At 42.5% G+C, this 25,890-nt stretch overlaps 1 protein-coding gene across 1 annotated transcript in view; it reads left to right on the forward strand.

Annotated features, from left to right (window-relative positions):
- Prune2 (prune homolog 2 with BCH domain) overlaps positions 1–25,890 on the forward strand; it is a 209,146-nt gene that overhangs the window by 151,976 nt on the left and 31,280 nt on the right. Inside the window, exon 10 of the mRNA XM_051194076.1 lies at positions 19,135–19,217. Coding sequence (XP_051050033.1) covers positions 19,135–19,217 — 83 coding nt within the window. The remainder of the gene's footprint in view (positions 1–19,134; positions 19,218–25,890) is intronic.

A 25,890-nucleotide genomic window follows, 5' to 3' on the forward strand; every position in this document is an offset into this window, starting at 1 on the left:
TTCAGCACCTGAGATTCCCTCTTCCTTCCATTTTCAGATCTTGAACAGTTTTATTTGTTTCTTTGAACTGATTGTTTTTTTTTCTTGGCTTTCTTTGAGTGGTTTATTCATCTCCTATCGCAGTTAAATAAGGATCAGGATAAACAAATAGGGCGAATAGATGTTTATTCAGGGAGAAATAACTTACAACCTAGACAGATGAACACCAAGAAATTCAACCCGATGCTCTCCTGTCCGAGTCACGCCAGCAAGAGAGCTTTTCCCGGCTCTCTCTCTGAACTCCTTCCACAGGTCACTTCCGCCCATGGCTCCACCCCCAATGGGCGTGGTCAGTGCTACAGAAGGACTATCTCACTACAATCTCCTCTAATAGCTTTTTTTTTTTTTTTTTTTTTTTTTTTGTCTTCAGTTTTCTTTAAGACTTACTTCTTCTTTAAGGACCTCTATCATCTTCATAAAGTTTGTTTTAAGCTTTTTCTTATGCTTCAGCTGTGTTGGGCTTGATGTAGTAGGGTAGCTGGGTTCTGGTGGTGACAAATTGTTCTGGCTGCTATCTAGGCATCTGAGTCTGGGGTGATTATACGTTTAGAGGCTGATTTCTAGGAGGTCAGGATGGGATGGTCTGTGGGATCCATTGGAGGTGTAGACATGGGGGAAGGGAGGCTATAGCTGGGATAAGCCTAAAAGGTTGGGTCTGCTTGGGGGAAGAGATATCTGCTTGGGGAACAGAGAGAGCAGAGAAGGTTGCAGTTGGACTATTAGGTCTTCTGGTAGGAGTGGCCTGTGGTTGAGCGGGGGTTATCGACCTGAACTGGGGGCTGAGACACAATAAAGAGTCAGGGAAAGGAAGCTGCAACTGATATACTATTGCAGCAATAGGGATTGGGTCTGCTGGAGGAACAGAGAGCAAATCATAACTTTTTAAGGACCCTAGAATTCCTGCATGCTAGGCAAGCAGCTTATATTTCTAGCCCTTTAAATTGTCATTTTTAATCAGGGTCTTACTAAATTTTTCTGGCCACAAAATTTGGATCTTCTTGTCTTCACCTTTAAATAACTTTTATTATATTAGTAAAATCCCATTTTACTAGTAGTTATTAATTTCTTACTATTCCTAATTTATAAAGTGTATTCTATCATGGGTATCTATAAAGAAAAACTACAGTGTGGATAGAGTTGGGAGCTATGTGTAGTTTCAGTACAGATTGGGTTGTGGTGTCTGGTGTCTAGAGCTGACTCTTCTAAGGATAGTGGGGCTGCTGAGTTCTGAAAACGGTAGTAGTGACCATCAGTAGTGGTAAAAGGAATGTATGATATTTATGATATAAACGTAAAATGTAATTTATACTTTAAATATATAATTTAATTTTATCTGAACTGTCCACCTCACCTTATATTTTGAACACTTAATTCTCAGCTTGGAGCACTATTTTGGTGAGTTGTGGGACCTTCAGGAGGTAGAGACTATTTGGCAGTCCCCACCTTTGGAGGTTATGCCTGCCTTTGGTTCCTGTCATACTGTCTGCTTCCTGGTACATCATCATGTGAGCAGCCTCTACCACGGATTCATACTGCTGTGTGTTGAGCAACTCTCTCATGTCTTCCCTGTTGTTGTGAGCTAAACCCCTGATATCATGCACCAAAGTAGATATTTCAGTCCTTCGGTTGCTTGTGTTAGGTACTTAGGATACAGTAGAACAAAAATGAGAATAAGAGTGGTCCCTGGCAGTGGTGGTGCACTCCTTTAATGCCAGCACTGGGAGGCAGAGGCAGGCAGAGCTCTGTGCATTCAAGGCTAGCCTGGTCTACAGAGTGAGTTCCAGAGAAACCTGTCTCAACAAACCAAGAGAGATAGAGGAAGGGGAAAGAGGGATGGAAGGAGGGAAGAGGGAGACAGGCAGACACACACACTCACAAACAGAGAGAGAGAGAGAGAGAGAGAGAGAGAGAGAGGTTCTAGAGAAACAGGATCATTGCTATAGCTGATCACGTGGTTCTTGGGCCACTGGACGGCTTTGTGGGAGGCATTTGGGACTTTGATGAGGCAAAGTAGAAAAGTCCTAGAACCCTATAAGCATAGCTTAATGTGCCATCCTGGTGCGGAGTTAGAAACCCAGAATGTTCATAGAAATACTGACGGTGAATGACTGTGCCCATGAGGTTCCGGATGGGAGCAAAGACTGAAACACTGGACCAGATGCCACTGATGTGACATTTCTGACAAAAACTTTGTGTTTACCTGTGTCCTCAAAAACTGAATGAAACCGAATTCAAACATAATGGGCATTAATTTGATACAGGAAGTTTCAAGACAACATAGTGTTTAGATTGCCGTAATTGCTGGCTGCTTTTAGTCTGATTTATATGGAGAATCTAGAGCAAAAAGTAGAGGAAGAAGGATTTGAAATTGTGACCAGAAAAAGAGCACCCTTAGCCTGTAACCTCCACTGTTACTGAGATTAGTGTCATTAATAAGCAGCTGCACACTTTTCTCTGGACAACAGGAGTTGTACCTTGAGGGCAATTCAGGCATTGGCTATACCAAACTTATTTCAGACTCCAAGGTACAAAACTGCAAACCTATTTGACAGATAATCCTTTTAAAAGAGGCTGATCTTCCTCAGGCACCCCATTCATGGAAGGCTGCACAGGGAGTACTCCCCCCAGGTTTAACCACTGCTGCAGCTATGATCCAAGGTTGCCTGAGCTGGTGCAGGGCTTGCTTTTATGCACACTTGAAGGCATGCAGAATACAGCTGTTATGGTGTTGTGGAGGCCTACAGTCATGTTTTCAAAAAGGTCTATGAGGCCAGGTAATGTGTAGCAATGGCAGGTTTCCCATGAGGAGGCCTAAGAAGCCTTTGTGTGATTCCATGAGAGGGATGCATAAATTGAAGGAGAGACCTGGATTATTGGAGATGCCAGACACGTGGGATGTCTGCCAGGAATAGATAGGCACTTAGTGGAGCTAGCCCAAGGGGGAGGCAGCATAAGCTGTAAACAGCAAGGCCATGTGGTTGGGGCTGCCCAAGTCCCCGGAAGCCCACATCATGTTACCAATTGCCTCGGTGCCAGACATGTTGCCTCATGATTTAACAGTTGCCCTGCTGGCTTCAGTCTTGCTTTGGTCCTGTCTGTCCTCTTTGTAGTCCCATTCCTCATCTCTAGAATGGGAATTTTTACTCTGTGCCATAGTATCTTGGAAGTTTGTGACTTTCTTCCTGAGTTTATAAAGGTTCACAGTTAAGAGTTTTGTCTCCGGTCTCGAGAGAGACTTTGAATTTTTACTTTTGAGCTGTTTGGGGGAACTGGTGGGACTGGGGACTCTTGATGTCGGACCAAATGTGTTTTTGTGTTGTGAAATGTCTTTTGGGAGATGGGGGATGATGTTAATATCTTGAATGAACCTAAAGTGCCCCCTTGTGGGTTCATGTCTGAATGCTTTTTCCCCACTGCTGCTGGTGTTCTGAGAAGCTGTGGATGCCATAGGAGGTGTGGCCCAGCTGAGCACTTGGGTCATGAGAGGCAGACCTTGGGAGGTTATAGCTGCTACCTGGTACCTTCCTTCTCTTCCCTGCTCAGCTTTGTGCAGTGATGTGAACAGCCTCCACCACACACCCCCACTTCCATAAACCACGCTGCTCTTCCATGCCTCCCCACCAGAATAGAGTGAAACAGTTCATTATGTCTGTCATGTGGTATTGTCACTGTGATGCACCACATTCTTGTTAAGTGCAATCAACAAGGTCCAGAGAAGCCTGCACATGCTACCTGACTCTCAGTGATCCTCAAAGTGTGTTCTCCTCTAACATGTTAATTCAGAGAACAAAACACAATCAAGAGAAAAGTTTGCATCACCGAAATGAACTTTCAGTCAAATACCTTTATTTTCTATAGAGTATGGTAAAGTCTGCAGCAGGGCCATGTACATTCTAAGGGCCCTAAAGAGGAGGGTACCTAGATCACTTTTGCCATTTCCCACTATTATTTGGCCCAGAGCTTTTGGATTTCATCTGTAGAACTGGGTGCAGACTTTGGGAAATGACGGTTTAAATATGTGCCACAGCTCTGTGTCTCATTTGGCCCAGGTCACAGGGGACACGAGTCTCAGTCCTCCCTCTTCATGTGTTCTCTGTCTTCCAAACTGAAGCTGCTAGGGAGCTGACAGTTGGGCAGATTCCAGAATCTTCCTGGGTCTTGCCACAAGCTGGCTGCCTCCAGGCGTCTCTGACAGTGACTGTGTGATGCTGAACAGATAAAAGAATTTTATGCTAGAGGAAAGTAAGAAATGATTGACCCATCAGTAGGCAGCCCAGAAAATGAGATGGATGCTGACTGGTCACTAAGGAGACAGAGCAGTGGTTCATGACTTTTCTGTTGCCACGGTCATCATTCCATCTGCCCTGCAGGATCTCACATTATGCTTGTCTGGACAGACCTGCCCTCTCTACATATGAAACAGGAATGGGAAACAATGGCTTAAGGGCTCAGAGTATGGCTCAATGATAGAACACTTGGCTCACTTTTGCAAGACCCTTGGATCAATCCCAGGACTAGAGGGGAAAAGGTAAAGACATTTGGAGTCAGGGAGGTTTTTGTAGAGTATAAGAGTTTGTTTGCTTTGATTTGATTTTATTTTCATGTTCCTCAGAGACAAGAATGGCACAACTAAGCAAATACTAATAAGGACATACAAAGCTTAAGACAAAAGCAAGAATAGACACAGCCATTCTAACAAAGCAGCAACAAAAGAGACCAATGTGGGGGAAAAAAAATAGGCTCCTAGGCATGAAAAAACTATTAAAGATAGTATACAGATCTAGAAATTGGATGCAAAATGAGATGGAATTAGGCCAATTTAAGATGGGTCGGGGAGGCTGTACATAGCAACTGCCGTGAGCAGCAGGTATTGCTTTCTGAGTCTGAGTATTTTCATTTTTTCCCCACTGCCTTCTGTGATCACATCATCAGAAAATACTTGTGAAGATGAACCAATGTGATGGACACATGGCCAGAGGGCAGTGGCGGCCGAGTAGTACTGACTGACAGCAGCCTAGGCTCTCCTTCATGTTGTTGTTAACATTTCAGGCCATGTGCTTTGTTCTTCCTACAATATCAAAAACCCAGAGAATCTGGCACTGGGCAACAGCTACTATTGCTACAGATGAACAAAGGAAAACTGTGACTTACTAAGAATTACTTTTTTTTTTTTTTTTTTCTACTGTGATTTGAATTTGTCCAAATGATGCTTTCTAGAAACCCTCAAGCCTGTTGTTTGTTTATATTGCTTTTTTTCTTTTGCACTTACTTTTGGGGGTAGTCACTTTTGGAGGTCAGAGGATAATTGGTCATGTAGGTCAGGGGGATTAAACTCATGTCAGACTTGGCAGTAAGTTCCTTTACCAGTTGAGTCATCTTGCCTGCCTTGCATTGTGTTGAGACATGATCTCATGTATCCCAGGCTGCCCTTGAACTCACAGTGCAGCTGAGAATAATCTTGAACTTCTGATCCTCTTGCCTCCCCTTCCCAAGTACTGGAATTATAGGTATCTACCACCATGCACCATTTGTAGAAATTCTGAAATTCCTTACGAATTTTGTTATTTTAAAATTCTTTCATATCTGCTAATGTTGCCAAATGCTTGTGTTTTAAAAACTTAGACAAAGAAAAATAAAGAAATTCCCTTCTCCTCTATACCTAACTCATATAGACATTCAAAATTGATGGTATATTTTATCCCAGACACACACACACACACACACACACACACACCTGAAAAATGTGTGTAATGAATTTTATGTAAACAGTATCACTCAAAGCATGCTACCATGTTACATCATTAACTTGAATTTTTAATCATACATATCTTAGAATTTTACTACAATGAATGCCATGTTATATTTCATTATTCTTTTATTGATGGTCATTTAGATTACCCTTTAACATTTTTTAAAACAAAATAATTTTTCATTTCCTAAAATAAAATATTTCAGTGGACAACTTCCTTTAGCAACTGAATGAGCAGCTAGTGGCCAAGGCCCAGGGCAAAATGGTGCAGTATATTTAATCTCAGAGAGAGAGAGAGAGAGAGAGAGAACAAGAGACTCTCAACAGCCTAGATGTTTCCCTAAAAGTCTCTCTGAAAATGTAACCCCGGGATACTAAACTCAGCCATCACCCAGTCTATGTGCACAGAAGACCACAGAGGAGCAAGGGTGGGGAATTACTATCAGTATTACTTGGCTGGGAGGAATGGGTATAAGCTTCCTGTCCCTCCAAATCCAAGTGAGTAGTGTTCACTCTGAATGAAGATCTGGACCCCTTCCATAGGCTGACCAGGACTGTTCTTCCAGCTGCTTAGACAATGGGTTTGTTTATGGGTCTGCTCTTGTCTTGCCTGGACACTTAGGAAAGTGTTTAATAATGTCCTGTTTATATTGTCAAGTTCGCGCTGCTCACAGAAAGTTGTTTTGTTTTTTAATGCTACACATCTTTCTATCTGTGTTCAGATACATATTCATGATCATTCTTAGAGTGGCAGATGAAAAACTGTCACACTGAAATTTTGATAACTATAGACCAAAATAGCACCCCAATTTACACTCTTTATCAGCACACAGACACATTTAGGAGTGCTACTTGCACCAATATTAAAGCTTCACACTTTTAAAAAAATGCACCCAACTTCAAAAAAAAGCAAAATGCTTTTCTATGTCTTTCACTCTGGGACAGAGGTTGGCAAACATAGCCCAGTCCAGGTCAGATGTAGCCTACCACCTGTGCTTTACCTGGTGGGAGAGGGAAAGGTCTGGCAGAGGTTGAACTCAGAGCCTTGCAACACCCACTGAGCTCCAGCCCTGGCCCCTGGAACACAGAATACCCATTCATTTCCACAGCATCTCTAGATGCTTTGTGTTTAATGGCAGAGCTGACACATGACATGCAAACTGAAGATACTTAGAACCTGGCTCTTTACAGGAAAAACCCTCTGCTGTGCCCTTCTCTGGGGCAGGCAGACTTAGGTCTTCCACCACACCCTTTGGGGTCAGCATATAAAATTGCTAGGACAGTGGAAAACGTGTTTGTGTGTACTACCGCTGCTACTATTTCTGGTGCCGGGTTATCTTGGGCATGTCAGTATTCTCACACCCATGAACTACAGAGAGAGGAAATAAAGCCATGAGTGTGTTTCCTTTGGCCACTAGCAGGGCTGGGAATAGGCCATGGACTGTTCTTTGATGCCAAGGGGTGCTGAGCTGGTGAAGTGAGGTGCAGAGGGTACAGGAGCCTAGGTTGAAGCCCTAGGAGGTTCTGTTCCTACTTGAGCATCCAACAAAGGCTGTTATCTTGGGAATTGATGACACACATCTACTCCATTCTATCTCCTCGTAAGACCCCCATTCTTCCTTATCTAAACCCGATCCCATTTGCTGCCTTGTCCTGGGGGAGCTTTCATTGCTGGCAAGTGTGGTAAATGCCTCCCTGGATGAAATTTATCTAGTACATTCTAAGTCATCACTTGTTTGTGAAACACATCTGAGTCACCAAATATTCCCAAATGACATTTTGAAAAAAATCCATGTAATAATGATAATAACAACAATGGTAATAAATAATTGTTATTTGAGAGAGCCTGATGTAGTGGTCCCAGCAGGTAGACTGGGAGTTCCAGGCCAATCTAGGCTGAAATAGTTGTCTGAAAAAAGAAAAGTTTTTGTTGGTTCTATGTACTAAATTCTGGTCTTTGTCTATGTTTACATCCCTCTTATTCTTCCCACCTGTAAATATTTGGTTTTGTTCAGTAGCTCTATATTTCCACCATGAATGGGCCATTTGCTCTACACTGGAGTGTCTGTCCTCCAGAATTTCTGGCTTCACATAGTACAGGAGACAGGCAAGGTCAAATCAGAAACCAAAGGAATGTCAAAAGACTGCATCTGACCATTTCTGAGTTGAGGGTCACATCCAATGGGAGTTAGCCAACTAAGCAGGAGTAGACTAGCAGGTCCTACAGGCTAAGTGGGCAGAGGAGCCTGAGAAAGAGGCTGAGACACAGGGACCTTCTGAGACTGCTCTGGAGCCAGGACTCTGTTCTTAAGACATCTGGAGTGAAAAAGGACTCCAGAAAGTAGCATCAAGGTTGAGACCAACAAGTGTGTTCAGTTAGCAATCTGGAGGAAGTAAGCAGTCAGATCTGAAACAGAGGCAAAAGTCAAAAGATCTCTTCCAGAATACGCTGTGGTTTGTCAGTATGTTGGTTACTGTTCAAGTGCTTTCTGTTGCTGTGATAAATATCATAACCAAAAGCAGATTTCAAGCCACAATTCATCACTGAGGGAAGACAGGCAGAAAGCACGAGACAGAAACCATGGAGGAACACTGCTTACCAGCTTGCTGTCTTATATAACCCCCCTCCCCCAACTGCCTAGGGATTGGTACTTCCCGCAGAGGGCTAGATCCTCTCACATCTATCATAAATCAAGACAATCCCTCAGGGATGTGACCATAGGCCAATCTGATCTAGGTAGTCCCTTAGTTGGGACTCCTTCAGATGACTCTAGGCTGAAGCCGAAAACTAGGACAATTACTTTTCTCAATGCTGTGACCAAAACAACAATATAAGTAAGGAAAGAAGGGTAGAGTCTGGCTGTTCTAAGGGGATAAAGTCCATCATGGCTAGGAAGGCATGGCAGCAGGTGCATGATGCCTCTGGTTACACTGAGTCTGTAGTCTTAAAGACATAGAAAGAGCGAGCAGTAGCATGGTTGTGCTCAAAGATTTGTTTCCCAGCAATTTCTGTGTCCTAGTCAAGTTGACAAGGCGAAACATCCCAGCCAGTGGGAATGAGAGAAGCAAGATGAGTCTGTAGGGCTGTATGGCGGACTGGACTGGGAAGACAGGATCTAAGGAAGAATGAGTTCTGGACTTGGGTACCCAAGGGATGTGTGGCTATGATCACAGTAAGGAAACTGTCAGCTAGGTAGTACCATGCAGTAAATTATGCCCAAGGTTAGCAGTTTGAGACAACAGATATGTAGTGTCTCCCAGTTTTTGTGTGGTGGGAATTCAAGAGTGGAATAGCGAGGTAGTTCTGACTTGGGCTGCCAGGACATCTGAGGTGGGAAGGGCTTCTGGGCTTGCTCACAGGCTTTTGACAGACATTCTTGTATTCTGAAATTTTCACCCATTTAAGTTTGGTGCAGGGGATCTGTCAAGAGGCAGGGCTCTACCACCATGTCCCCATCCTCTTTACTGGGTTTTTATAGGCAGTCACTCTGCATTGCTACTTATACAGCCTTATATCATGGCATCCAGTTCCCCGGTGCCAACCCAGACTCAGTGATTCAAGTGAAACCAAAAGGAAATCATAGGCCTTTCAGCACACATCAAGCCTTAGAACTCAGGCATCGTCATTTCCTCTTACCCTGTTCTTTGGATGCAAATCACTAAAATCACGCCACATTGAAACAGAGGGAGTTAGGCTCTGCCTTTTAAAAGGAGGATCTAAGAATCTGAGATTTCTAGAAAACCTACCACAGATGAAGTATACTGTAGCTGATTTGTACACGTGGCAGATTCCGTTTTGTACATGTTAAGTCTGAGATGCGCATGAGTAAGTTGCCTTGTGAACTGCAAAATCAGTCTACAAATCTGCCTCTGCTCAAAGTGCTGGCCTGTGGTTTAATGTAGCCTTGTTTTTAGAGAGGTGGGACACTGACACAGGGACTCATTATGTAGCTGAGACTGGTCTGGAATTTTGTACACGAGGTCTGGAACTTGAGGTTGGCCTCAAGTTCACAATTCTCCTGCCTCCGCCTCCTGAGCGGTAAGGATACAGGCATGTTCATTGTGCCCAAACTTTGAGTTTATGTGCCCATGTGAGTGTCTGTGAATACGTGTGTGTGTGTGTGTGTGTATTCACGTAAGTGTTCATGCATATTTATAGAAGCTAGAAAACAATCTCTCTTTCTTTCTTTTTACTTTCTTTTTACTACTGTGACAAAGGACCATGGCCAAGGCAACTTATAGAGAAATAAGAGTATTGGAGTCCACTGTTGAAGAGGGTGAGTCCGTGGCCATCATGGCAAGGGAGCTAGAGAAGTAGCTGAGAACTTACATCTGATGCAAGAGCACTGACTGGCAGTGGCATGGGCATCTAAAACCTCAAAGCCCACCCCCAGTGCACACCTCTTCCAACAAACCTGCGCCTCCTAATCTTCCCCAAAAGCACTGCCAACCAGCATTCCAGTATATGAGCATACGATGGCCCTTCTCATACACGCCACCACACAGCCTCAGCGCCCTTCCTCAGGAGCCACCTGCCTTGTTTCTTGACTTTTTATACCATCACAGTTTTGCACTTTGACCTCAAGTGAGGAGGTTGCCCTGTGTCCCTGTCCGGTGAGAACCACTGGTGTCGTGTTGTGGAGGGAAAGGCTTTCCCCCTAGAGTTCCCTGCAGAAGGCAGTGCAAGGTGAATGCTCACTAGTCTCTGTTGCTTGCCTTCTCCTTCTTTCTCTGTCCCTCCTCCCCCCTTCCTTTCCTCTGGCCTACAGGTGTGTAGCACTGCACTTTCTGCCTGGCTATGAGGCTGGCATGTGGGGGGGCAGAGGGCACTCCATAGGGGATTGTTGCCAGGAGCTGATTTAAGGGCTTGATCTTGGCTCCCTGATGTTTACTCTCTTCTTGGTGAAGGCTGGTGTGAATCCTGCAGCAGGGTCCATCCTGCCTCTTTCTCTGAGCAATTTGATAAGAGCTCTGGCGTTCTCTCCATCTGCATCTGGGTTCTAGTTCGACTCAGTGTTTATGTATGGGTGTTTGATCCTGTTTTCAACAGGCATTAGTTGAGGGCTCCATGGAGAAGTTAGTTGTTGATCTCACTCTCCGGGAAGGGCATTTATGATAGCCTTTCCACGGAAGCTCAAATTGTTAGTTGGGAGCAGTCTTGTAGTTCTCTAGACCTTTCTTTCTGTTCAATTTTATCTTCAAACCAATATTGGCTCCCTCTTTTATGTTCTCTCTCTCTGTCTCTGTCTCTCTCCTACATTCAAAACAGCTAGATAAAACAGCCCTACAGACTACAGCCAGGATATCTGAATCTTCTTCGAATCCCCCATGACTGCGCCCCTTACCAGCAGGAAGTAGTTTGGAAAGAACGACGCCCAAATTCCCAAATATTGTGTATAAATGTTTGTTTTCATTTAATTGGACTTTGTTATATAAAATTAAATAAAATAATAATAATAAAAAAAGAAAAGCTAAAAAAAAATAAAAGAGCTCTGGCATTCACAGAATGACACGTACTGCCATTAACTCTTGCAGCCACTTTATCAGACAAGAACCTTAAATTGACACTCCTCCAACCACTGAACTATTATTATGTACCCAACAAAGAACAGTGAATACTCCAGGGAAACTTTTGTTTTCTTTTTCTTTTTATCTCATTTCTGGAGAAAACAACTTTATCAAGCATGTATCTTTGTTGACTAGAAGGAAATCAGGAGGGTTTTAGAAACTGGGACTGAAAGAAAACTTCTATTTTGTAACCATTTCCTGGAAGCTATATATATCAGCATAATCAAACAGTACTTCTCTAAAGAACAATCCCTAAACCCAGCCTGACCCACTGCATTGTTCCCCGTGAAGCTGCGTTTATTAATTACCAAATCTTAGCGGTGGTTATTGTGGGAAAGGGGTGCCACCCGCTGCTGGGTGTACATGCCTGTCAGGAAACATTACATCGAGCAGTGCTGTCTGTGTGCGCCAAGTGTCGTTGGTTCACTGTTCGTTTCTTATTAAAAAGAACCTGGATCTAGGCAAGGCTATTTCCACAGAGTGTGCTCGCGCGCACACTCACATACACACTCTTGCTGGGAACTGTGAAATGTAGAAAGGATTTTGCCCCTATGCTAAGTGTGAGAGGTTGCCTTTTGCTATGACAGCATTTCAATGCTGCTGCCCCCCCCCCCCACTGTGTGACTCAAGGAGTATCACACTACTGTAATTGGCCCCTCTTAGGAGCATAAACTTGAGGAGTACACTATCTGTCAACCTACTCAGATCCATTCTTCATCCGGAGAATTCCAAATAAGCCACTACCGTCCACTTGGTGACATTCAGATCATTAAGGAGGACACAGAGTTAGTGTCAAGAGCATCAGAGCACACAGCAGCAGGGTTCTACTTCTTGTGGGTGTTTCACTTGTAGCTAATTCAGCCATCTCCTTTTCTAATGACTGAAATCAAGATCGCTTTCCTTGTGTGCTCTTTTAAACTGTTTCCACAAGTTGTGACAAGTGGGCTTTACTGTGTGGTCACTTACAGACGTTCCTCAGTCTCCAAACTATAGGTTTTTTGATTGATTTTTACAGGTATAGCCTGCAGTTAAAACACAGCTCATACAATACTGACCTTGGGTGTATTTGGATTGGCGTCCTATGTGCTGAGTTTAAAAACATGTATGTTCTTACTGAGTGCAGACCTGCCCTTTAGGAAAGCTATTGTCCTTCAGATCTCCTGTGTTCTTATCTATTTCTTTTTAAATTAATAGATCCCTAAGATATATATTCAACTTCTTTATGAAATCTAATGTATCTTTCAGTTGATATTGCATTTATGTTTTATATATTATGAGGCTTCATAGTATCTCTACTAATACTAAATAATAGCCTTTTTACCTTGACAATGTTTTTCAGTTGATGTTAATACAGTGCCCAGAATGCCTGGTTCTTTGACTCTTTTCTCCATTTTGAGTCAAGGTCTTGGCTATGCAGTATTGGCTGGTCTGAAACTCCATATGTAGACCAGGTTGGCCCCTAACTCTCAGAGATCTACCTGCCTCTGCCTCCTGAGTGCTGGGACAAAAAGTGTGTGCCACATGATACAGCTAGACACTTCTTTTTAGGCACCTTGGCTACTTAGGGTTTATGTGACATTGTATGCTCAGCTTGATCTCAATGGTTCAACAGAGTCATCAAAAAATTATTCTTTAATCATCACAGTCTTCTTTCAGATCTCTCAAAGTACTTGTATTGCTCTTTTCTTTCTCATTTATCAAGTCTCTTGACAATAATTCCTACATAATGCCCATTAGTGTAGTTAATCTTGTTTTGGTTTTTCTTTTTAAGTGTGTGTGTGTGTGTGTGTGTGTGAGCGCACGCACACACATACTCCCAAGGACTTCCCTATTGTCTTTTTCCTAACAGGACTTTCACTGACTCCTAATCAGTGTTCCCAAGTGGCTTTGTACTCAATTCTTCTGGAACTCCCGGTCATATGTCCTCTTTGATCCTAAGTGGATTTGTTTCACCTGCCATTTAGGACACAGAAATGAGGACATGTTTAGCATGTGACTGGCACTTCAGTTCTTAGATGCTGCTGTTCATCTTCTATCAAAAACACCTATCCAACTTAATCTTTCTGTGGCCAGAGAATGGAGACTTTCTCCTCTGTTTTTATTAGAGGGAGTTTTTTCCAGAGCTTTCTGCATCAGATTAGGTCTATGACTTTCTCCCAGCAGTGTGAGGCCTGGACTAACCTGTGTCTAATCTAGAAATTTTATCCACTCATTGACTTTTTAGTAACTTCATTATGATACCTGGGGATTTCTCTTGGCAGAGCTTAAGCTCAGAAGTGTATTCATTGTTGTCTAGATATTCAGTTTCATATGGTAGGACCAATGTTTATGGTAGGATAGATGCACCTCATTTCCAAGACATTTTATGGACAGTACACTATTTTTCTGTCCATCTGTAGGATAGATGCACCTCATCTCCAAGACGTTTTATGGACAGTACACTATTTTTCTGTCCATCTGTACCAATGATAATATTAATTTATCAATTAGGTACTGTACGTGATAAGACTAATAACCTAAAAAACTTATATCATTGCTATAATTCCTTTATTTTATTAGTTGTTTCTTTCTGTAAATTTCCATTTAATATTTTCAGACTAGAATTCTGTGTGTTAACAGAAGCCACAGAAACTGTAGCTATGGGAGGGGGTTGAGGAAGCTCATATACAGGACATTATTCCCTGCTAGACATAGCTAAGACTTTCTATCTCTTTTTTATTTTATTTATTTTGTATACAGTGTTCTGTATGCATGTATTCCTGCAGGCCAGAAGAGGGCGCCAGATCTCATTACAATTTGTAAGCCATCATGTGGTTGCTGGGAGTTGAACTCAGGACCTCAGGAAGACCAGCTAATGTTCTTAACCACTGAGTCATCTCTCCAGCCCTCTATTCTCTTTTCTTACTTACTGAAGACAGAAAGCCACAGGGAGAGACCAAAGGGTCTCTAAATTGAAGTTGAAAGCATTATTTTATTTAATTCACAAGATTAATTTATTCTAGGCAATCTAATATAAACAAAATAATTTCTGCTTGAATCAAATACCAATTTAAAGAAAATAGTAAGTAAATTGAGTAAATCTAAAGTAATAGATGATGATAATAAAAACCATAAAGGTGATATTTTGATACTACAATTCATGGAATACTTGAAAGCCTTTGATACTTTTCCAAATTTATGTCTTCACTTTAAAAATGTACTCTTATGCTCTCACATCCTAGGCAAGATATGTATTATGAACACAAGGCTGTGTTGGGAATTTGTAAATGGGATATCCCAATTAGCAAATAACATTTTGACCCCAATGTGAGGCAGATATTCCCTCCGAAGGAGTAAAGTTTGCTGTGTAGTCAGAATGGGTAGGGCACAGTCTCACAGCTAAACAGGACAGAAAACTATTTCTTCTTCATCATTGGCACTAGGAATGTAGCCAGGTAGAACCATCACAACCACCAAGGCAGGAATGATGACACCACATACTCACATTCCTAAGTCTTTTCTCATTAGCTACAGCTAGTCAAATGATTAGGAGTTGGGGACAAGTGGTGACATTATTCTATCCCATAAAGAAACCACAGAACAGTCATGAGGCACCCTCTTAGGTGGAGATATGTAGCCAGCTCACCCTTCACATTTCTGCCACCCTCTACTCTTTAGGCCACTTCTTTTCTACAGATGTTTATGCTGCTAAGCCATGCCTGGGTCTCTCCTAGACTCGCTTCTAGGATTTTATGGCTCAGATTTCCCTTACAGCCTCTGAATACCCATAGGCCTGTCAGAGTTCTTGCCTCCAAACACCCCCGGTGCATGGCCTTTAGCTTTTCCCTTCTCCAGTTGCTGGGACAGTTGCTGGGGCTCAGGCTCTGTTCTGTAACACCAGTGAGCTGGGAGGTATGCTAGGATCTGCAGGTTTGTGCAGCTGTGAAATTACCTTTTACCTAGGTTCATACACAATTCATAGGAATCTTAGCTATGTGTTGTCTAAACATGTACAACCCATACTTCAGTCAAACCACTGCTTTTGATGTGATTTCTTAAATGTAAGAATACCTTAAACTCAGACAATGCCTTTTTATTTGCAGAGGGTTTCTCAGGTGTATTGTGTTTATTCTCCATAGTCTGGCAGCCATTTTTTTCTCAGCCAATTAGTTCATCAGTGGTTTAAGGGACCACAACTTAGAACCCTGACCTCATATCCAAAACTTCTGCAGTTTCTTCACCGAATTGCTGGTGACTCACGGAACTCATAAAACCCACAAAATGTAGATTGATACTCTTTGTCACATTTAAAACACCCACACCTGTTTTGAGGCTGAAGCCTGCACTTTTTTTTTTTATTTAATTTTATATAACAAAGTCCAATTAAATGAAAACAAACATTTATACACAATATTTGGGAATTTGGGCGTCGTTCTTTCCAAACTACTTCCTGCTGGTAAGGGGCGCTGTCTTGGGGGATTCGAAGAAGATTCAGATATCCTAGCTGTAGTCTGTAGGGCTGTTTTGTCCAGCTGTTTGGAATGTAGGATCAGCTTGTACTCTGTTTCAGGCGGTCTGGTGTGATCAAACCACATTAGTCTGTAAGGAATCCACATCTTTTCATTTTCTGTGGAAACAAAAATAGAAATACTTTTCCCCAGTAACTTGTTCTTCAACTTAAATTTTCGAGTCAAAGCGTTTTTTTTTTTGTTTTTTTTTTTTTAATTTATTATTTTACATGTCGATCCCAGTTCCCTCTCCCTCCCTCCCCTCCAGCCCTCCCTCCCTCCTTCCCTCCCTTTTGCCCTCTCTGCCCTCTCCCATGCACTCTAAACACCCTCCCCTCCCAACCCCCCACCACAATACCATATGTAGGGGAATGCCATCCAGTTGGGGTCATGTAGATCTGACAGGTCCTGTGAAGTAGGGACTAGTGAAGCCTGCACTTTTATGAGTGCTGTCAAGTGTGTGTTCTGACATCTTCCCTGGGCTCAGTGTGATGGTCACTAGGAATGGGAAGCTTTATTATTCATTGAAGTTCACTCTTGGACAGAAAGCTAGAGAAACTGTGTGCGTGTTCAGGGTGCTTCTGTCTAGTGTGCATTTATTGAGTATTTACTGGTCTGGGTACTGGAGATACAATAGTGAACAGGATAGATTTGATTGTTGTTGTCATGAAGGTTCACATGGAGAGAGCACTTAGCCTGCACAGCAAAATTTGCTAGGTGTGGTGGTTTCTGTCATCACTCATGTTGAAGAATTGCCACATTCTCCTGCCATTGATAAGGAAACAGAAACAAATAATGATAATAACGTTCTTTGCAGCACACAATAAGTGATTTAGTTTGTTTTAAGTCTTTTGTTTTTGTTATGTTCTTTTGTTATTGAGACTGAGTTTGATGTTCACACCCTGGCCCCAGACTCATGTAGCTGAAACTGGCATTAATCCTCTTGACTCCACCTCCCAAGTACTGAGATACCACATCCAGCTTGATCTTACTGAGATACCACATCCAGCTTGATCTAAGTGTTGAGGCTAATTGCTCTCAGCAGCATTTTTATACATGGCAGGTATAGAGACTTAATGTTAAGGAGAACCACACAGCGACTTGAGACAAGGTCCATCGTGTGTGTGTGTGTGTGTGTGTGTTGTATATATGACAAACTGTGCCATCTTGATAAATCATGAATCTATCCCTTTGAATCCCGGGACTTCCAAAACCAGAGCCTCAGGGCCAGAAAGATGTTTTGGTGGTTAAGCAGGAGGATTCGAGTTTGGATTCCAGCACCCATACAAAAAGCTGGGCTTCCCACACACCTGTTACTCCTACACTTCTGGGCATAGACAGTGAGGCTTTCTGATTACCAGACTTGCTGAAAAACATGAGCTCCAGGTTCAATGAGAAATGGTGTCTCAGAGGAACAAGGGAGAGGATAATAGAGAAGGCACTGAGTGCTCTCCTCTCCCCTGACCTGCACACGTGCGTGAGTAACTAGAGATTGAATGCAGGGTCTTGCACACCTGACAGGTGCTGCACTACTAAACTACACCTCCAGCTTTGCTGTCTCTCAGCTCTGGTGCAGGATCAGTTTTTAAGAACACATAGGGTCAAAGCCGCAGATGTTGTACAGAGACACGCCCTGTGTTAGTCAGCTTCCCGTTGCTGACAGAACAGTTGAGCGATCAACTCCAAAAGAGGAAGGAATTCTATTTGATCGTATCAGAAGTTTCAGTCTATGATTGCTTGGCCATGCTGCTTTGGAGTCTGTGGTGAGGCAGAATATAATGGCAGCAGTGAATTACAGAGTACATCCATGGCAGCTGGGAAGAAAAGAGACTTGAGGCAGTGTCCCAGTAGTCCTTTCAAGAGCACATTCCCAATGACATACCTTCCTTCTAGTAGGACTGTCCCCTAAAGACTCTATACCTTCTAGGAGTGCCACAGACTGGGGAGCAAGCCTTTAGCTTCGCACCTTAGGAAATGTTTAACAATTCCTGCTGTATTTTAGAAGGTTCTGTGGAGATAGTGGGGAAGACACGGACACTTCCCTCCAGAGAAGTAGATACAGAGCTGTGTGGAGCACGGTGCATTGCTTCGTCTCCATCTCCCATCTCCATGCGAAAGAGGTTAAGTGTTCCTGTCCACTGTATTCTCAGCACACAGTAGACTGTCAATACATATTTGTCAAACAAACAAAGCCAGTACAGTTATGACCAGAGGTATAGGACTTAATTTTGTCACCTCAGTGCTTTGTAACAGTGGACTTAACCTGACTCCTACAGAAGTTGATCAAACTCCAAATGTTTGGAAGACCCAGGTTGGCATGGAGAAATGGCTCATTAAGGAAGGGATAAAGGGAGGGAATAAATTTAGACCTTGAATACAATGTTAGCCTATTTAAACTTAGATTTGTACCTACACCTGAAGATTCACCATAAAGGATTAAAATTTCATGGAAGTCAATGGGAAAAAATTGTGTAGGGCCATAACATGTGAGCATTTACTGGACAAGGGCCAGAGAATAGAAATAAGAGGAGTTCAGTCTATAGTGGCCAGCTTCCTGGAAGGACATGCAAATTTGTCAAGGTTTCCTCTGCTTTCCCATTCCCTCAGCCTTTGTCTTACCAAGGAGAATGACATAAATGGGACTGGGCTCAGCTCTGTGCAGAGACAAGAGATGGTTAAAGAGGACAACTGTCTTCACCAACACATCGCCACAGGGAATCTTTAAATATTCAAAGAGGGGTGGGAAAGAGTGTCTGTCCCTGTCTGCTCAGGAAGATAGGTGGTTTACTCTCATTGCTTGTCTTTCAACTATGGACCACATTGCCCTAATTTATATGCCTAAAAAGTGGGGCTGGTGGAGTACCCTGTCCTTGACCTGTGCAGCTGAGGTATTAGGCCTACTTTTATAGAGGGAGAGAGGTAGACACTCAGATCTGTCTCCTGTGAAGCACGTCTGTTGCCTCTCATGTTGAAAAGCCTTTGTGTTCAATGCCCCTTGCCATGAATTGACTTTTTACATTTTTCTCAAGTCTTCCTGGATTTGTATTTGCCCGTGGGAGCTGGGAGAAGTGACTGCTACACACAGTCAAACTGCTATTCGTGGTGTCAATGAAACTGGCTGTTGTGGTTCTCATTCACAGAAACTGCACTTGGGGCCACTGAACAATGGGCTCTGCACACGTTTGCTTACATGAAGTGAGCTGCAATGTCTATCCTCTCTTCTCTGTTCATCAGTTTTAAGGACAGTAAAGCCCGGTGTTCTTTAATGCTTGTTCTTTTGCTTCTTTTCAGGTTCCCGTCGTCAGAGGATGTAGGAATGGATGTCCCCTTCGAGGAGGGAATGCTGAGCCCCAGTGCTGCAGACCTGAGGCCTGGTGAGAGGAACAGCTGCTCATTTCCTCATGGCATTCTAGGGGCACACATTATTATTCAGCGAGAGGGCCACTTCCCATGCATCTAACTTGTGATTTCAGTGACAAAAGAGAGAGAAAAAAATGTGTGAGAGAAAGGTGTCAGGCTTAGAGCTGACTCAAGTGTTCAAGCTCAGTTATGAGCCACATCAAGTGACCTCCTGGGCCTGCCCTTACCTGCCAGTGTTCTCAGTGCCTATAACTGGCTATTGTATATAGCCAATTCTAGATTGTGATGACATTCAACAAGTGAACATAATTGTATGAATGATTAATATGGGAAATAGGATATCAAGAATGCTTTGTGTCCTAAGTACAGCTAAGCAGTAGACTATTTATCTGGCATACACAGGGCCCACTTTGAAACCCAGCATCACATAAAAAACAAAAACAAAAAATTATAGAAAGGAATTATAAACAAAAAGGAACTACAAACTTTCAATTATAACTTACATGGCTCTCACTTTTTAGTACAGCCTCTCCCTTGTACTGCACCAAAACTAAAGCCATACCAAATCCTGACCGTGGATGGCATTAGTAGCTAAGCCTAAATGAAGGAAGAAGGGAGAACAATTTGTTTGTTTACTATTGTAGTATTTAAAATAATCTCCCAATTTTGAGTCAAGTGACCTTTTTAAAGGGGTTGGAATCAAATTTCAAATCCAGGACCTTGTATATACTAGGTAAGAGCTCTATAAGTAAACCATACACTAACACATTCTGTGGCCAACAGTAACCACCAATATCTCCACCATTCTTCCAAAGCCACAGCATAATTTCAAATAATAAAAGTGTTAAGACAGTGGTTAGTAGCAGCTAACTACATCTGGCTACTTAATTAAAAAGTGAAAATTTTAAGTTTCACTCTTCAGTAACACTGGTGTCCTTATAAGTGCTCAGTAGCCATATGTAGAGCAACCAGCTCAAAATTTCTTTTGGACATAATTTCTCTGAGAATGCCTGTCACATAGAGCCTGCTGTTTTTCAAATGTCTCAAGGGAAATGTTTTTCAAGTGATGTATTAAGACATTCCATGGTGCATAGTGTGGCTGACGGTCTATGTAGAAGAGTAACAAGCAATACTGTAATATAAGGAAGGAACAGTAACATTCCTTAAGACAAGGACAGAGTTGAGGGGCATACCAAATGCCTTCTGAATACTTTTTTCCTAGGAAGCCCATGATTCTGGCTTTGGATGAGGCTGGGAAACATTTTTCCTACTTTCCTGGCACACAGAACACAAACTCTCCTGTGAACAGATACGCCAGCGTTTTTGCACTAATGTCCTCTGGATACCCTATGGTTTGTTTCAGTGCTGACACATCTGCCTACACAGTCCCACTTCTCACAGGTTAAGGGCTCAGACCCACAAGACAGTTCCCACTTAGCCACCAATTGCAGTCTTAGGTCAGACCTGTGCTCTGACCAACTGGCTATAAATTGGGGTTTCACAGCCCCCTCCCTCCTTGGGCTTAACAATTACAGAACTTACAGAACTCATGGAGACATGTTGCTTTTTCCTATTGTGTTAATACAAACAGTGTCATAAATTAGGCTTCAGATGTCTGGTCCGATGAAAGGATAACACAGGATGGGTGTTGATCAGTTCAGACTCTGAAACTGGAAATGTGACCTTATGAATTACAGTTATGGAATTTCCCCAAGGTTCACATGGCTCAGAGTAGGTACCCCAAATAGTGTGGAGGGTTTGAGCGGGAGGCTGAAAGGAAATTTTAAAAGTTATAAGAAAAGTTACAATTGGTGGTGAAAAAAAGCTACCCAATACTAGGATGCCCATCATTAAAGCACACACAATTTGTTTATTTTATATTCATTTAGTCCCTTGAAGTTGGAATAGCTCATTCCTAGGAAAGTGTGTCCCACACAGGAGAGTGTTGGTAGATCAGGAGGCCACACTAAGTAACAAGATTACAGTCAGGGTTCATAGCAGTAGCAGTAACTTGAAATTTTCATTAGTGTTTCTCAGTGAAGATTATTGTAGCCACCATGGGATTATTACCCTGGGAAAAGAAGTAACTAAGCAATGAGTTATATACAGTATTAAAACTCTATTAACAATACCAGTAACAATAGAACTAGATCTTAGCCACTTGGAACTGGATCCAAATGTCCCTTTAACAGTTCTCCTGGGCTGGGACACTTTAAGCATCAATTAGACTTTTCTAAGTAGGTACCTTAATCAGGGTTTCTATTTTTATGGTAAAACACTATGGTCAGCTAGGAATTATGGCACATGCCTTTAATCCCCTTGGGAGCCAGAAGCAGGCAGATCTCTGTGACTTTTAAGTCAGCCTGATCTACAGACTGAATTTCAGGACCTGGGTCCAGGGCTACATAAAGAGACCCTGTCTCAAAACAACAATGACAACAACAACATGACCAAAATGACTTTGAGAGGAAAGGGTTTATTCAGGCTTATTCAGGCGACTCTCAGGTCGCAGTCCATCACCAAAGGAAGTCTGTGACAGGAACTCAAGACAGGAACCTGGAGGCAGGAACTGAAGAAGAGGCCATTGAGGAGTGCTGCTGATTGTCTTGGTTCCAGTTTGCTCAGCCTGTTTTCTTACACATCTAGGACCAGTTATCAAGGGGGGGGGGGACACCACCCACAACAGGCTGGGCCTTCCAACTTCAATCATTAATTAAGAAAATATCCCACAGGTTTGCTATACTATAAGCCAATCTGGTGGAGATAGTTTTTGTTTTGTTTTGTTTGTTTTCAATGGCTGGTTCTAGTCTGTGTCAGGTTGACATAAAATCTATCAAGAACAGTGGGCAGTAATTGAGTTTTCAGGTGTATATGGACAGCAATCTGTTTTAATAGCAGTGCCTCCTTCAGAAGAGATAGTACCAAGTACCACGTGTTTTTGTAAGTCTGTTTTCCTCATTAAGGACATTTCAGTATTTACCAACTATTTACATTTTATCATTGCCCACCACTTAAGGCTTGTTGCATGAAGTTAGTCAATGCCTCCCTGTGGCAATTACAATTACCAGCCCTGAAGAAGGGACAATCAATCAGGAAGTAAATGCTGCATCACTGCAATCCTGAATCAATCCATCTGCCCCTTAAGAGTAGAAAGCTAGTAGGACCAATACTGAAGGAGGATCAAGTATGTCTCCTGCATCTAGAGAAGGTCCAGTCATTTGAGGGGAAATAAGGGCAAAAGATTGCTTCTGCAGACCTGCTGAGCTTGATTAAGTGGGCTCTGGTAACTGCCAGGTTACTGTTTCCCATCAGTCCTGAGCTAACCAAAGGCCTTTAAGGTCATTATAGAGAAATAGGGCTTGAATGAACACTACCCATAGTAATGAGTATGTTATGGATGACCCATGTAAAGTGGACATATCCATCTCATAACTGAGAAATGGTTCCTTTCTGAGGCAGGTAAAGTCAACCTTAGGTTCTTCATACTTATTGATGATTATGGTGTCATATGCAAGCATAAAATATGTTTAGGACAATAACATCATTTATGGTCTATTAATCACAAATGCCCTGGGTAAGAATGGGAAGGGTTAACTTAGGAGATAATGCTTTTATCTGGAGGCTTATCATCTGAATAGCCTGAATTTTCGAAGAACATTTGATTAGCACTACTGTGATAACCAACAATGGGCATGTGAGAACACTGAGTAACTTGTTGGATATGCACCAGTCAGGTATTGGGAATAGAGTGGGATTTTGTTTAGCAAAATTCTGTTTGGCCTTTAGTTTGGCCTTCTGTTTGGCCTTGGAAAGCTGTGCTAACGTCATTTCCAGGTTCAAATGCAATACATTCCTTAGCTATGCCTTCTTCAAGTGATACAATTTCCCAAAGCTAGGCTGATGTGTTCTCACTGAAAGCTCACTGAAAGCAAATCCAGTTGTATGTTCCTCAACACTGGAGATTCTTCAACGATAGCATGTAGTTTATCCTTAGTCTAAGACACGTATGTAAAGGTTTTAACATCATTACATTAAACCTGACTTTAAAAAGTAAAACCAAAATCCAACAGTATAAAAAGGTCAGCGTCCACCATCTGGAACTCCTCATGATCTTCTTGGCTCCTAAGGGCTTGGGCAGTCTCACTTCCCTAGATCTGCCATCTGTAACTCACACAGCTGGTTGTATAGTCTCCTGCTCCATTCCATACCTGCCACTGTCATTGGTGGACTTACCACAGTCCTGGCATCTTCAATATCCCAGGTATCTACTGCAAATGAGGCCACACCTTCACCAGTGGCTTCTCCTGTTTTCTTTTGGGAGACTATAACTTTGCCACACAGTGCCAAGCATCAGCTACTATCCATAACCCTTTCTGCCTTCAAAACCAGTTCCATGCAGGAGACTCTTATATTTCCAAATTAGGCAACTCTGATCCCCTCTGGGGCACAGGTTTTGTGTGCTGATCCAGAGGTATACTTTCTAGAAGATTTCACCAAATGATGCTAGATGTTCTGGAAGACTTCAGAAGTTGGGAAAAGCTGTTGGATGCTGGAAGCAGAGCTTAACGGGCCATTCTGTTGGAGAAGCCTGGGAGACAGTGGTGCTGGGACATGGGGAGAGTGGAGGCCTGGCTCATGAGGGTTCAAGTGGGCAAGCAACTTTATTAGCAACTGGACTGGAGATTTGTGCACTGTGTTTTTGTTTTTGTTTTTTTTTTTTAAAGAATCTGGCTTTTGCATGAGGGTGAAAAAGAAAAGGCCATAAGCTAATTTCTTTGGTGGAAGAAATGTTTTAAAAAACATAGCATTGAGTCTATGATATTGTTAGTTACTGATTATTCTTATGAGGATCTACAGTGAAAACAAACAAGTGGGGCAGGAAGAAAGAACCCTGGGAAGCTTAATCCCACCCTCAAGATATGTGAGGAAGGAAGGGTCTAGTTTTGAGAATGAGAACAGCACTACTAAGGAGAGGCTTCCTGCTCAGCACTGGAACAATAGAAAGGCTATCCTTAGGGCAAGTCTTTGCTGCTGCAACCAAACTCAGGAAAAAGTTTACACTGGCATGCCATTCCAGAGGACTCTGTGTCTACAGTGGTGGGAAAGGCAAGGCATTAGGAACAAGAAGCTGAGAGATCACATCTCAACCACACACAGAAAGCAGAAAAAATTAAGAAGTAGGGCAAGGCTATGAGCCCCCAAAACTCATCTCCAGTGATGATCTTCCAGCAAGGCTGCACCTTCTAAAGTTTTGGTAATCTCCCCCAAACAGCACTAACTTGAGTGTCCAAGTACATGAGGCACTTCTCATTCAAACCACAATAGTAAATGTGAAAGTTACCTTCCTGGATTTGGAGATATGGCTCAGTGGTTATGAAGACTTCTTCCAGAGAAAGAGCAACTCACAACCATCTGTTATTCCTGTTCCGAGAAATCCAAGGCCCTCTTCTGGCCTCTGAGAGTACTGCACAAACATGGTGCACAGATGTACCAACAGGCAAAAAGCATTCACACACACAGTGTAAAATAAATATTTAAAGAATTTTCCCTTTGTAGAATCCAAATCCCTACCACTGGAGGGATGCCGGTCCTAGATAGGTAGCCTAGATATCAAGCATCAGGCATGGGGAGTGTGAAACACTTCTGATCTCATCTCTGACACCATATAGTGCCAATCAAGCCAAAATCAGTAACTGTAAAAGCTAAGCAACGTTATTTGATGTCTTGGGAATGACATGTTTGGAAAACAAGAGTGCAGAGTACCCTACAGATGCTCAAATGGTACAGGGGGGTAGGGAAGAAGTGCAGACAATGGACATTCTATAAAGTCACATGAAACAGAAGATGATTGACATAGGAAAGTTGCCACCACTTCAGCTTATCCACCATTGGTGCACGTTTGACAGATGGCTAGGGCTATGTACATGTGAAATATTCCTCTGCCATTTTCTGACAGTTGAGGCTACATGCATTCAAGGATGTTAGGGGTATTTTCAGACTTGGTTTAATTTAACAATTCACATTCCTGCACCCACTTTATTTTCTTGAGTAGCCTGATAGCATGTGACCACCCCACACCCCACAATGCCCTCACAACTCTGTTTTGATGTGTTCTTTGTTTTGTTTTTTGTGGTTTTGTTTTTGTTTTTGTTTTTTGTTTTGTTTTGTTGGAAGACAAGAAGGAAAAAAGAAACCACCACCCTTCCAGTACTTTAATATGCTCACTAAAGTGTCAGGCAACACACATCTCTCAAGAGTTCTGTGATTGTTTTGTTTGTGTTTGTGTGGGGGGAGGATGAAATTGAGGGCCTGTGTATACTAGGTGTCTGTCTACTGTAGAGCCCAGCCCATATAATCCAAATAGGGATTACAGATAAAAAAAAAAAAAAAAAAAAAAAAGGATGCTAGGAAAATTCCAAGGAATTTAGGAACCATAATGATTGTGACCAGAGATAAAAACCAAGTATTTCTGCTTAGATAACAATAGATCTCTTTCTCTCTATTTGGTTCAGATACACTTGTACAAAAAGGACTTGCATGACTGTTTTTAGCCAATATATAGGGTTCAGGATCAGAGAGACAAGCTGCTGAGTGGTTGGGAGCTGCCTCCATCAGCCTTAGCATAGGTTATCATGAATATTATAGACAGTGATGTAGGGTGATATTGGCGACTTCCTTAGTGAATTC

The sequence above is a fragment of the Phodopus roborovskii genome, unplaced genomic scaffold, assembly GCF_943737965.1.
Source record: "Phodopus roborovskii unplaced genomic scaffold, PHOROB, whole genome shotgun sequence".
In the NCBI taxonomy this organism is placed as follows: domain Eukaryota; kingdom Metazoa; phylum Chordata; class Mammalia; order Rodentia; family Cricetidae; genus Phodopus; species Phodopus roborovskii.